General features: G+C 51.7%; 1 protein-coding gene across 4 annotated transcripts in view; it reads right to left on the reverse strand.

Moving 5' to 3' along the window:
- LOC103347245 (uncharacterized) overlaps positions 1-13,540 on the reverse strand; it is a 45,456-nt gene that overhangs the window by 4,807 nt on the left and 27,109 nt on the right. The window contains exons 1-2 of one of the 4 annotated variants that reach the window (XR_011382463.1): positions 11,513-13,352; positions 9,126-9,229 (exon numbers count right to left, since the gene is read on the reverse strand). The exons of 1 other annotated variant lie outside the window; for it this stretch is intronic. Coding sequence is in view for 1 of the 3 variants with exons in the window: in XM_070057930.1 (XP_069914031.1) it covers positions 9,195-9,229 (35 nt within the window). In the remaining 2 variants the exon portion in view is untranslated. Of the gene's footprint in view, positions 1-6,694; positions 9,230-11,512; positions 13,353-13,540 lie in introns of those variants that run through there. 2 more of the 4 variants (XR_011382461.1, XM_070057930.1) reach the window with 2 other exon arrangements.

A 13,540-nucleotide genomic window follows, 5' to 3' on the forward strand; every position in this document is an offset into this window, starting at 1 on the left:
CATGCAAAATTAGGCAAAACTGATGCAAAAGATCAAGTCACAAGACTTGAGACAGGAGCAAAGATGACAGCAGTGGCAGAGGGTGAACCACTACCCCCCAAGCACTGTAAGTTAATAGCTCCCTCATGTGGTCCTCATGCGGGCCTGTGACAAGAGTGTTCACAGCTCAGGGGTCCTAATTTATCTCAACGCACAAGGCAGACACCAGGGGAGGAAGTGGAAAATACAAGTCTGAACAAAGGCAAGGTCAAGGCCTGCTTGTGAAGTCACTCTCACAAGAGGAAAACGGGGGCTCTCTGAGGCCTGGAGCAGGTTGCCAAAGAGGGACAGGTGGCAGCTCCACGAGTCACTCCCTCCCACTCCCGCCCAAGGCTGCTGCTTCTGCAGCTCCTGCACCTGCCTCACCCCTGCCCGGATATGCCAAGCAGCTCTTTCACAATCCGGGCTGTTGAGATGGAGAAGGAAATTGCACAAGGCAGGTCCTGGCTCTTGAGATCTGCAGATGTGAGTTTCTTTTTGAAGTCACTCTAGGTCGTTGTGCAACTCAGTAATGTCTGGACCTCAGATTCATGGACATCTCTAAAATACAGACACTGAGGGGGTTGTTTTGGGCTCCCAGGGCCTCAGTGGGGTGCAGATGGGAATCACCCTAACGTGATGATGTGGGAAGTGTTCTGTTTCTCAGCATCAGGGTTTTAGCACACAGTTGGGTGTCGCTCCCCCTCTTCGTGGGGGAACGACACTAAGCCCTGCCTAGGCTTCATATCCGAGTCACGGCACCATTATGTCGCTCCCCCTCTTCGTGGAGGAACGACACAGGACCCTGCGCTGTTCTTTCGTCTGCTCGGCCCTCCCCGGGTTTGCTGCTGGTTCTTCCCGGGTTGGCTACTATCCCTTCCACCTCCGTGGAAGGGCAGTTCCCCCTGGCCACATTCCCCACTTCCGCAGGGGAGCGGCACACCGCCGGCCGGCTCTCTGGGGGCTGCACGGGTTCCCTTAGATGTTCCCCATAGATGTTCCCGGTGCATGCCGTCTCTCTCCTCCTTTATAGTCCTCCTCCGCCAATCCTAACTCGGCTGCCCACACGCCGAGTACGCTGCTCTCCTCCAATCAGGAGCAAGTCCTACAGTTTATTAGTTGAACTGGAGGCAGCTGTGCGGAAGCTGTTTACTTCTCTCCCAGCGCCATATTGTGGGAGAGCAGATGCATAGAATAAGTCTTAATTCCAGTAACAGTCTAGTCCGGTTTGCTCCCCACAGATCCCCCTTTCTTTTTATTTTTGGCGTTGATACGCACCTGTCTTCGGTGTCCCGCGGCACACACTCTGCTCTACTTGCTAGAGTTGCCACAGGCTCTTACAAGTCCTATCAGGCAAACCGAATCCGGGTCCTCTCTTCGCCATGTTGTGAGGAGGTTTTTAAGCGCTGATGCGTGCCTGTGTTCGGTGCCCTGCAGCGCATGCTCTGCTCTGCTAGAACTGCCTGCAGGTGCTTACAAAACCTATCAGGTAAACCGAATCCAAGCCTTCTCATTGCCGTATTGTGGGGGAGACTTATTAGTGTTGGTTCGTGCCTATCTTCGGTGACCTGCAGCTCATACTCTGGTCGAGCTGCTTGCTGGCGCTTACCGCCTTAATCAGGCAGACCGAATCCAAGCCTTCTAATTGCGGTATTGTGGGGAAGCCTTACTGATGTTAATTCGTGCCTGTCTTCGGTGACCTGCGGCGCATAAGCTGCTAGCCGCCCAGGTGCTCATCGCCTCACTAATCGGGCAGACCGAATCCAAGCCTTCTAATTGCCATGTTGAGGGGAGGCCTTTCTATTTCTCTATTTCTCTATCTCCGGGCATTCCTATTTCTCCCATTTTACTTCTATCTTCCAGCATTCCTATTTTCCTCATCTTACTTCTAAACTTCTGTTTCTCTTATCCCCGCAGCTTCCCGGCGCCTCGCCCTGCCGGCAGCTTCACGGCTCCACGCGGCTTCCCGGCACCTCGCCCCGCCGGCGGGTTCCCGGCTCTGCGCGCACGCTCCGCGGTCTCCACGCACTTCGCGCCCGCACCACGGCCTCGCGCCAGCGTTCCCTATCTATTCACGCCCCGTGCTCTCTCTGCACGCGGCGGCTTCCGCGAGTCACACAGCGTAGCTTACGTGTCCGCCACTAGCATTCAATCTAAGTTCCCCGGGCTAGCCTGGCGAATTCAACCCAGCGTACGTCTCCGCCCCACGGTTTGGCTTCCCGTCCTTTGCTCCCCGGGCTAATCAGACGGATCCCAACCAGGCTCACGTTTCAGCTTCTGGTTTCAACTTTTCGCCCCCTATTCCCGGGCTAACTTGAGAATCCCAAAGTGGCTTTCGTGTCCGCCTTGGCCTGCCCCCCACGGCTTCAATTTCCCTAACATTTTTCTCTACCCGGTATGTTTCCCCAAACTTTCCTCCAACGATATTCCTCCCTCATTTCTCCTGGCCTCTCCCCACAGTCCGCGTCCGAGTCTGTTTGTTCTAGCTTTCACTTTCGCTTTCGACCTTAGAGATTTCTCCCAGCTTCCCCCCGTAGTCCGTATCCGAGTCTATGCCTAGGCTTTCAATAGCTTCTTCCGGCACCCTTTTTCGTCCGGCTTTTCCCTAGGCTGTTTGCTAGTTTCTCTCTCCAATATTTTCCCAGTTCTTCCCGTTTCTTCCCTCCTAAGTTTGCTATCCGTTCTAGGTTTCCTAATCCGTCCTAGGTTTTCTATCCGAGTTAGGTTTCCTATCCGAGTCACGGCACCATTATGTCGCTCCCCCTCTTCGTGGGGGAACGACACTAAGCCCTGCCTAGGCTTCATATCCGAGTCACGGCACCATTATGTCGCTCCCCCTCTTCGTGGAGGAACGACACAGGACCCTGCGCTGTTCTTTCGTCTGCTCGGCCCTCCCCGGGTTTGCTGCTGGTTCTTCCCGGGTTGGCTACTATCCCTTCCACCTCCGTGGAAGGGCAGTTCCCCCTGGCCACATTCCCCACTTCCGCAGGGGAGCGGCACACCGCCGGCCGGCTCTCTGGGGGCTGCACGGGTTCCCTTAGATGTTCCCCATAGATGTTCCCGGTGCATGCCGTCTCTCTCCTCCTTTATAGTCCTCCTCCGCCAATCCTAACTCGGCTGCCCACACGCCGAGTACGCTGCTCTCCTCCAATCAGGAGCAAGTCCTACAGTTTATTAGTTGAACTGGAGGCAGCTGTGCGGAAGCTGTTTACTTCTCTCCCAGCGCCATATTGTGGGAGAGCAGATGCATAGAATAAGTCTTAATTCCAGTAACAGTCTAGTCTGGTTTGCTCCCCACAGTTGGGGGTAAGAGGGAGTGAGTCAACAAGGAAGAAAACTTCTCTACTTCTTGAAGGGAGTTCTCAGAAGACCAGGGCCTGGCAGCTCAGCTTACAGGACAGGCATAAAGAGTGCGCACCTGCCAAGCCAGGACCAGTTTGTCTGGAGCTCCTGGGACCCCAGAGGAAGTAGCCTGTGAGTGTCTCGTTTTCTTTTCCCTGTGGCCTATGAATATCCTGTGGCCATCTGGACAGTGTACCATGCTGGAGTTGAAGGGAGGAGGGTCTGCAGCTCTTCTGGTCTTGTAGTTGGGTTTGGGAGGTGGGGGCACACGGGGTGGGGAGGTGCCCGTCTGCCCTCCACTAAGCTGCCTGGAACCGGAAGGGCACTGGCTTGCTGAACGGGGGTGCGGTGGGTGAGTAGGATGGGACACCCTCTCTTAGATGCTCTTGCCTGGAAGCCTCAGGTGGGCAGTGCAATTCCACCTTCTCTCTTGGCTCCTTGTCTGCTCCTGGTTTCTTCAGAAAGAGAAGTGGAGGAGAAACAGATCCGGCATTCACAGGCTTGGGTTCGACACCCATCCCGATGCTTCTCTCTTGGCCTCTAGACTTGACTTAAAATGATTCTTAATGAATTAGGATTCTGGCTTTCCAACCATGTGTCCAGAGGAGTCCTTTTTTTCCTATAAAATCTTATCTGGAGGCTTAGCTTAAAGTGAACCCTGCATGGGTTGAGGGGCTGTGGCTGCCTTGTCCATCTGAATCTCAGGTCTGAGACCTCTGAGCCTGCCTGTGTCTGGATCCTTCCTTCAGCAATGGGTGATGGCATTTCTGAGCCGTCTTGAGCTGGTGTGAAAATGTCTATTGCTTTCATTCTTCCCCCAAATCAGTCTCAGGGTCCCAGAGTTGACGCAGCTGTGGGACAGGGGACATTGCCCTCGTTCTGGCCTGGGTCGGCCCCTGGGTGATCAGGAAGGCTCTACCAGGACGAGTGCAAGCCTGTGAGCTCAGCTTAGTGTTTCTAGAGGCTTGTGGGGCACCTGAGGAGGTGGCAAATTCAACAGCGCAAGATGCTTGTGAGTTACAGGGTTCGCCTACACGGCGCATTATCAGCTGTTGGAGAGGGGCCCTCTGGCCAGGTAGCCCCTCTCCTGACATTGACCGAGCTGGCCTGCTGACCCTTTTGTCTTTGCAGGGCTCCCTTTGGCTCTGTGTCCAGCCTCTGAGACTCCCACTTCCACCCTCATTACTTCACGGTTTCTCTCTTTGGCAGGAAGACACCCAGATGCAGAGAGTGGCCCGGGTCCTGCGCTTACCCCGTGCTCTGTTACCATCTCCTGTCAGGTGGTAACTGGATGTCCTGTTGGGTAGTTGCTCATACGTCCCACAGGCCCTTTCCCCTGGCCAGGGCCACCTGGTGTATCACCTTCCCTCATAAGTCCCCTCTTCCAGCCCTCTCAGGTACACTGGGAAGAGCTGAGGGGCTGAGTCTCTGCAGCTGCTAACTTGGTGGGTGAAACTTGGGTGAAAACGTGCCCTGGGTTCCCTCGGGGGCTTTCTTCTGCTTGGGGGCCACCTCTGGTTCAGAACTGGCAAATCGCCTGGCATATGCTGCTGCACTTGCAGACTGAGCTCAGTCAGACGTCACTAGGCATTGAGAACCCTGGTTCATCTTCCATCCTTCCTTCCTCTCTCCCTCCCTCCCTCCCTCCTTCCTTCCTTAATTGAAAGGCAGAGTTCCAGAGAGGTAGAGGCCGAGACAAAGAGAGAGGTTTTTCATCTGCTGGTTCACTTCCCAGATGGACGCAACAGCCAGAGCTGTGACGACCCGAAGTCAGGAGCTTCTTCTGGGCCTCCTGCATGGGTGCAGGGGCCCATGGACTTGGGCCATCTTCCACTGCTTTTCCAGACCACAGCAGAGAGCTGGATCAGAAGTGGAGTATCTGAGACTTGAACCAGCTGCCATATGAGATGTCAGCACTGTAGCCGGAGACTTTACCCGCTATGCCACAGTGCCCTTCCCTCCCACCCCACCCCCCTCCCCCATTCATTTTCCAACAACACTGTGAGTTGCCATTGCTAACCCACTCAAGGCGACAAGTCAGTGAGGGAGTAGAAGGTTGCCTGTCTGAGCTGAGCCAACCACCTCCTGTTACAGAGAAGGTGAAGGAGTCCAAGAAGGCAAAAGTCCTGCCCAGAGGGAGCACTCACTGGGTCCTTGGGGATGGAACACACAGCCTCAGTGAGGACCCTCCATGCTGGCCGCTGTTTCAATGGCAGTGCCCAAGAAAAAGCAGAATGGCGTGGGGGACGTGAGAACGAGGACATTGTGGTCAACCCATGTGAGAGTCCCAGTGCTCTCCGAGGCTGGACCGTGTGCCCATCTTGTCTCCAAATCACTTTGAGCATCTGGCTGCTTTGAGCTCCATAGCAGGAAGGGGCAGGGGTAAGGAGTGGCTGCTTCTGACCTTCAGGAGCTGGGCCATGCCCTATACCGTGTCCTAGAGCCGAAATCATGTCCTTTCCTCTCTGTTCTTCTCCCCAGGCCATGCTGCTCCTCCTCCTGACCTCACTGTTCCTGCGTGCCCAGCCCCGGGGATGCCTGGAAGAAGAGATGAGGACCTACTCCCAGAGGACAGTGAGCAACGTCTGCACCCACGTCATGTGTGGCCCAGTGGAAGACAGCCTTCCTGGTCGAGATGGACAGGATGGCAGAGAGGGCCCCCAGGGTGAGAAGGGGGATCCAGGTGGAGCTGGGACCCAGGGCTTGTCCTGGTGGGCGGGGTGGGCGTTGGAATTGTCACCAATCCAGCCCATCTGGATAGCTTGTGACGGAAAACCCGGAGATGGGATCTTCCTTCCAGGGGGTTGGTTCTCTCTTCTGCAGCACCATGTCCATTCCATCGGCTGGCAAGTGAGCGGCTTTCCTGAGCCCCCAGCTGCCTCCCTGTATCACCCAACCCTCCTGGTTCCTCCCCAAGGCCCCAGCTGGCTCCCTCCCCAAGAACAAGCAAATAGTTAGTAAATTACCCCAAATAGTTGGTAAGTTACTGATATTTAGGGCCCTCTAGAGCCCTTTTCAGATAGCTAACAGGTGTTCATTGACTAAAATGATGCCTACGCAGAGTGTTAAATATCTTCAATATTTAATTAAACTTCACCACATGAAAAGTGGGCAAACACTCAGGCCTAATCAAAAGCGTTTTCCCTAACACATTACAGGGGGAGAAGGGAAGCTCACATTTCTTTGCTTGGCCCTATGCTGGGGCATTCAGTGGAGTAGTTCATTTAATCCTCTTAAAGGTCTTACAAGGAATAGGCTAATCTCCCTTGATGGGGAAGGAAACTGATGCAGAAAGGCTAAAAAACAGCCAGCCGGAACATGACAAAGGCATGAGTTTCTTTTATTTTTTTTAAGATTCTTATTTATTTATTTCAAAATCAGAGTTATACAGAGAGAGGAGAGGCAGAGAGAGAGAGAGAGAGAGAGAGAGAGAGAGAGAGAGAGAGAGAGAGAAAGTCCTCATCTGCTGGTTTACTCTCTATGTTCACAATGGCCGGAGCTACACCAACCCGAAGCCAGGAGCCAGGAGCTTCCTCCATGTCTGCCACACAGCTGCAGGGGCCCAAGGACTTGGGCCATCTTCCTCTGCTTTCCCAAACCATTAGCAGGGAGCTGGATCGGAAGTGGAGGAGCCAGGACTCCAACCAGCACCCATATGAGATGCTGGCATTGCAAGTCTCGAAGGCTTTACCTGCTACACCACAGTGTCATCCCTCAAGTAGCATCTTAACTGCAAGGCCAAGTGCCTGCCTTCAAGGTTATTTTAAAAACATGGCACGGTGGAAAAAACAAAAACAAACACCATGGCGGGGCCAGTGCTGTGTCCCTGCTGCTCCACTTCCCATACAGGTCTCTGCTATGGCCTGCGAAAGCAGTAGAAGATGGCCCAAGTGCTTGGGCCTGTACCCACATGGGAGACACGGAAGAAGCTCCTGGTTCTTTTTTGGATCAGTGCAGTACTGGCCATTGCAGCCAACTGGGGAGTGAACCAGAGGATGGAAAACCCTTCTCTCTGTGTGTGTGTGTGTCTGCTTCTCTCTCTGTGCAACTCTTTCAAATAAATACAATAAATCTTTAAAATGAAATACAAAACAAAGCAAAACAAAACACTGGCATAGTCATTAATTGATGATAGCAGATATAAAGTCAAACATATAGTCCAATCTTATCTCTGGTTAAAAGAAATTCAGAAAGGTATGTATTTTTAAAACATGGGATTTAAGAGATTATTTTATAGCCTGATTGTGTCCGTGAGCTCCTGTTTAGGGACTGGCACATGGAAGGTGCTTAGTAAATGTTACTTTCCTGCCACCTCCAAGGTCATTTCTGTATCTACATACAGCACAAAGTACTCTTTCCTACAGGATGATGACTGAATTAAAAATTACCAGGTATGGATTAAAACAAAAGGGAACTCAACAAAATATTACAAGTAGTTATTCCTGGGCAGTAGGATTTGGGAAGCTCCAAAGTTATACCATGTCTTCATGTATTCATGCATTCAAATTTATTTACTCTTTCATTGATCTCACAAATCAAAAGGAGTATTAATTCTGATTGATAGTGAGCTATGGCACATTCTAACACGTTAGATCCTTAAAGGACTGGTTTTAGGAACACAGTAAGAGAGACGCAACCTCCCTGGGCTTGTTCTCCTTCTCCCTTCAAAGAAGTGTACAACACAACACAGTCTTTTGGTTTTCATTAGAGGCTCCAAATGCCAGTCACAAGAGCTGTCAAGCTGTGGGGCTGGGCCAAACATCCTCGGCTAAGACCTCAGGGAGGCCCAAGAGGCCACTGGGAAGGAGTCTCAGAACACTTGGGCTTTCCTACCACAGTCTCAAGCCCAGAGAACAGTTTCAACAAAGCCACCTGGAAATCCCCTTGCACTCTGGCAAAGGGCGACTGTGTCACTCCAAAGCATAGAGATGGGTTCAGCCTGCACGGAGGGAGAGCAAAGGAACAGGGATACCCTGAGGACCCCACTTGCAGAAGGTCCTACGGGGAGAACTGGAGGCTGCTTACTGTGAGCCTTGCAGGTCTTGCAGCAGGGCACTTGATATGGGGGGTGGGGAGGGTTAAAAGGTAATCTGACCTGGAGGCCCAACACAAAGGTAACCTCACTAAGAGGATGATTTCCCCTAAACACAAATGCCAAGGATGGAACTGCAAGAGGCAGGCTGGAGGAGGCACGTGCAGCAGCCATAGAGAACTGCACAGGAGGATTCCTCTGAGGACCTCCCAGAGACAAACAGTCAGCACTGTGTCTGCAACATACCCAGCTCCCAGACGCCTGGTCCCCAGGCAGCACCCACTGAAGACTACACCCACCTTCCCCTAACTATTCCCACCATTCCAAGGGGTCCAAAAGCAGCTGTTGCTGGGGAACAAGGGAAAAAAGCAGAACGAGAGAGAAGGCACCAACTGCACCCTCTTCCCCAAGCCAGGCTCCTCAGCCCCTTCTCGATGAGACTAGATGATCTGATTTAGAACAAAGCTTATGGGTTATGGCTTTACCAACTGGACTTCCTGACATCTCAGAGTGACTGGGATTACCTATGCATCTGCTTGAAGTTTCACCTGCAGTTAGAGTGGCAGCAGGGAACAGTCTAGTTTAAGGGGGTGACTGTCTGATGATAAAATCTAACAGATATCTGGAAAGATTGCCTGACATGAACTAGCGCCACTCTTCAATACCTAAAGGCAACTGCAGGCCTTCAAGGTCTCCAGTGAGACCAGCGTGTCATTTCTGCAGCTCTCCTTACCTGTTGTGCAGGAGGGTGTGATGATGGTCCACCAGAGACTGAGTGAACGAGCTCAGGAGCCCAAGGCTCTCATAAGGGATGCTGTGTGGCCAGAGAACAGCCCACTGAAAGAGAACCAGAGGCACAGAGAAACCATTAGGGCACCTGAAGACTGGCAGGTAGGAAAGAACACCGATTCTACCAAACTAACTACCGGCGAAAGAGGGTCTGAAGGAGGGCACCTGAATCTCCATCCTCTATTTGTAAAAAGTAGCTCCAATGGAAGCTTACGCAGAAGAAACGAGGTGATGATCAGGCTCCATGGACGCGTGGAATGGATCCTATTTTTCTTTTTCTTTTAACTTTTATTTAATGAATATAGATTTCTGAAGTACAGCTTATGGATTACATTGGCTTCTCCCCCCCCCCCCGCAATGACTTCCATCCCACCCGCAACCCTTCCCTTTCCTGATCCCTCTCCCCTTCCATTCTTATCAAGGTTCATTTTCAATTTTCTTTATATACAGAAGATCAGTTTAGTATACATTAAGTAAAGAATCCAACAGTTTGCACCCCCATAGAAACAAAGTGAAAAATACTGTTTGAGTACTTGTTATAGCATTAAATCTCAATGTACAGCACATTAAGGACAGAGATCCTACATGAGGAGTAAGTGCACAGTGACTCCTGTTGTTGACTTTACAAAGTGACACTCCTGTTTATGGCATCAGTAATCTCTCTATGCTCCAGACATGAGTTGCCAAGGCTATGGAAGTCTTTTGAGTTCACTGACTCTTATCTTATTTAGACAAGGTCATAGCCAAAGTGGAAGTTCTCTCCTCCCTTCAGAGAAAGGTACCTCCTTCTTTGAAGACCTGTTCTTTCCACTGGGATCTCACTCACAGAAATCTTTCATTTAGGTTTTGTTTGTTGTTGTTGTTGTATTTTTTTTTTTTTTTTTTTTTTTTTTTTTTTTTTTTGCCAGAGTGTCTTGGCTTTCCATGCCTGAAATACTCTCATGGGCTTTTCAGCCGGAATGGATCCGATTTTTCATGAATTCCACCCCAAACATTATTTCCTAGACTTGTAAGAGTCTGCGTGCTTTGGCCAGCTTCTGTCCTGCAAACGGTGGCTTGGGCTCAATCTCGCAGTTAGAATCATGCTCTTCCACTCTTGCACACCACGCAGACACACTCGGAAAATCAGACTCGCGAAGGTTTAACAGCAACTCCTCGTTCATGTAAGGTTTTTGTGGTGACCTTACCAACTCCTCCTCAGGCTCTGTTACAAGCCTTTCTGTGAATCACTGTCAACCCCTCCAAAGTTTAGTGCTCCACTTAGATCTGCACCAAAGGCAACACTACTTCTCCCAGGATGCTGTTTAAAGTCAATATTCCAATAAAGTACAACATATCACTGCGGCCTCCTAACCACGCGGTGGAGAGGGGCTGGCATCTGCCAGTTCCACTAAATCCCAACTCGAACCTTCAGTTTCCCAGCTTGTGTGTTCGAACAGGGTCGCGGGATCCTGGAACAGAAAGGGCACTCGGGAAAACTAGAGTCCCACGCCTCCATCCTGCACACGGCGAAAGGAGGGCGGAGGTGGTCAGAGCGACGCCGCTGTGGAAATGACACCCGTCCAGGTTCCAGGATCTCCCGGGAAAGATCCAAACTAGCTTCGCCTTCCTCCTACATGATACCGGTTTACCCCAACCTGTTTCCGGGCGTCTTTCCCGTTCGTTATCCTGGAAGTGAGACGAAAGTCACTCCTCCCCGCAGTAGAGCTGTCCTCCTGCTGTCACACCGGTTCTTGCTCACCAGTGAAATCCTAGCCATCCCTTGGCTTTATCCGCTGTTTTCCAAGCAACTCCCCCTGCTTCAAACACTCTAAACCTTCTAAAACCCGGCTTAGCGCCCGCTGGCTTCGTAACCTAGGCAACCGCCAGGCGCGCATGCGTACCGACGCCGTTCCCACGGCGCCCCTCGCGCTATGACAGCCCGGAGGGCCAAAACACAAGTGCCCGCGCTCGCGCCCCGCCCCTCACCGCAAAGTATCCCAGCCCCAGCCCCGTGACCAGCGAGGGCAATGGCTGGCCGTAGGGAAGTAGGCGGTAGCAACCCTTCCGGCCTTCGTGTTCGCAAGCACCATGGCTCTCAGTGGTCTGGTGCGGTGTCGTGCCCGCCCCCACGTGAGGAAAGCCAGGCCAACTGTTTTCGCAGGGCTTGGAACACCTGCCAAAAGCCTTGGCAGTGGACTGCGCCTGTGCCACCTTCCGTGTTCTCCTCTCCTTTCTACTGGGAGGATCCAAGCAGCAACTGTGCCTGCGCGGCCATCCTCCAAGTGGAGGCGGACGCCTGGATGACAGAGCGCTGGCTGCAGGCTGTTGTCCCAACTCCGAGACCCCTACCGTGCAGTAGCCAAAGGAGAGCGTGAGGACCGCGAACCAGAACAGACTGCCCCTCTGGAAGCAGGCCGCGTTGCCTGCCATCATCGCCATCGCTGCAGCTCCGTTCTTGGTGTCGCGGCCAGCTGCGCTACTAGTGTGGTGGACGCGGGGCCAGCAGGGGCGGACCTGGGCGGCAGCTCCGCCCAGCCCGCGGGGAGGGAGGAGGGCCCCGGGCTCGCCAAGCACAGGTGGTGGCCCGGCCAGCCCTGTCTTGGCCTGGTCACTATCTGTAGGGGACATCCTTTCCAAGCGTCGCTCTCTGTAACGCTGTCTTTCCAATACATAAATCTTTTTTAAAGAACGATAAATAGGGGCCGGCGCTGGGTTCAGTGGGCTGGGCCACCACCTGTGGCCCTGGCATCCACATATAGGCATCCTTGAACTATGACCACTTGACCATGATGGATCTTTTTGATTGCTGTCAGTTTTGATTTGGCAGTATGTTAAAATTTTTCAGCTATGTTCATCAGAGATTTTCACCTATCGTTTCTTGTTGTGTTCTTGTCTGGCTTGAGTATCAGGGTAAGGCTGACCTCCAGCAACGAGTTTAATTTTATGTAAGGTATACAAATTTCATGTATTTCATATATACAGATTTAGGAGCATAGTGATCCTTCCCACCCACGCTCCCACTTCTTCCTCCTCCCTCTCCTAGTCCCAATCTTAATTTTTACAAAGATTTATTTTCAGTTTACTTTATACTCATTATCCCTACACTAAGTAACGAGTTCAACAAACAGTAGAGACAAGGGCTGTAAACCATCATTGCATCTCAAAGTGGCAATTTCACTTCTATAGATAACGTTTTAGATACTCTTAGTTACCATAGGCAGAGTGACAGAGATGGGAGGCAGGAGAGAGAGACAGAGACAACCATTCCATGTTCTGGTGCATTCCCCAAATGCTCACAACAGCTGGGGTGGGGCCAGCACCAGGCTGAAGCCACAGTCAGGAAGACTCCATCTGAGTTTCCCATGTGGAGAAGAGGAACCCAAGTACTTGGACCATCTGCTGCCTCCCAGGCACATTAGCAGGAAGCTGGGTTGGAAGCAGAGCAGCCAGGACTCGAACTCTCCTCTCCCACATGTAAATTCACACGTAGTGCAGCAGTAGAGGGCTGTACAGTAGCAACACAGGAGTTGTGATGAGATGTCTACAGAGCAGGATGGGTATGCCCCTACCTGACCACACCCCTGTGCCCACCTGCCTATCAGGGTAATTAACCACTCCCCTTTGGAAGTTGATTAAAGGCCTGGGACCTGGTGGGCCAGCCCTTTTTGGCCCTCTGTCTCTTTCACCATTGCAGGCTTGCACATCGTCTTTGGGCCACCTGCTCCTTCCTTTCTGGCAGACATTTTCCTCGACATGGCTGGCTCCTGGTACTTGGTATAAATCCAGATTTCTTAGGCAAGAACCCATGATGCTCATTAATATTGTGAATTCATTAAGAAGCAAACGGTAATATAATTGGCACCCCATACTCCAATAAAAGTTGGCACCTCAGATGGGACCTTTAAGAGGTCTGTCTCTGATTACCTTGGGATCTTACTGGTGTAAGAGCTATTTTTAAAAAAATCAGTACAGGGGCCAGCCATGTGATGTAGCAGGTAAAGTTTCCATGCTATGTGAGCACCGGTTTAAGTTCTAGCTGCTCCACTTTTGATCCAAATCCCTGCTAATGCCCTGGGAAAAGCAGTGGAAGATGGCCCAAGTGCTTGAGCCCCTGCAACCAATGTGGGAGGCCTGGAAGAAGCTCCTGGTTCCTGGCATTGTCTTGGCCCAGCTCCAGCTGTTGTGGACATCTGGGGAGTGAACCAACAGAGGCAAGATCTCTTTCTCTCTCTCTTTCTGGCTTTCAAATAAATAAATAAATAAAATATTAAAGGTTTTATTTCTTTATTTGAGAGACAGAGTTACAGACAGAGAGAGGGAGAGACAGAGAGAAAAGTCTTCCATCTGCTGGTTTCCTCTCCAAATGGCCAAAACAGC

Source organism: Oryctolagus cuniculus, chromosome 15 (assembly GCF_964237555.1).
Source record: "Oryctolagus cuniculus chromosome 15, mOryCun1.1, whole genome shotgun sequence".
Taxonomy (NCBI): domain Eukaryota; kingdom Metazoa; phylum Chordata; class Mammalia; order Lagomorpha; family Leporidae; genus Oryctolagus; species Oryctolagus cuniculus.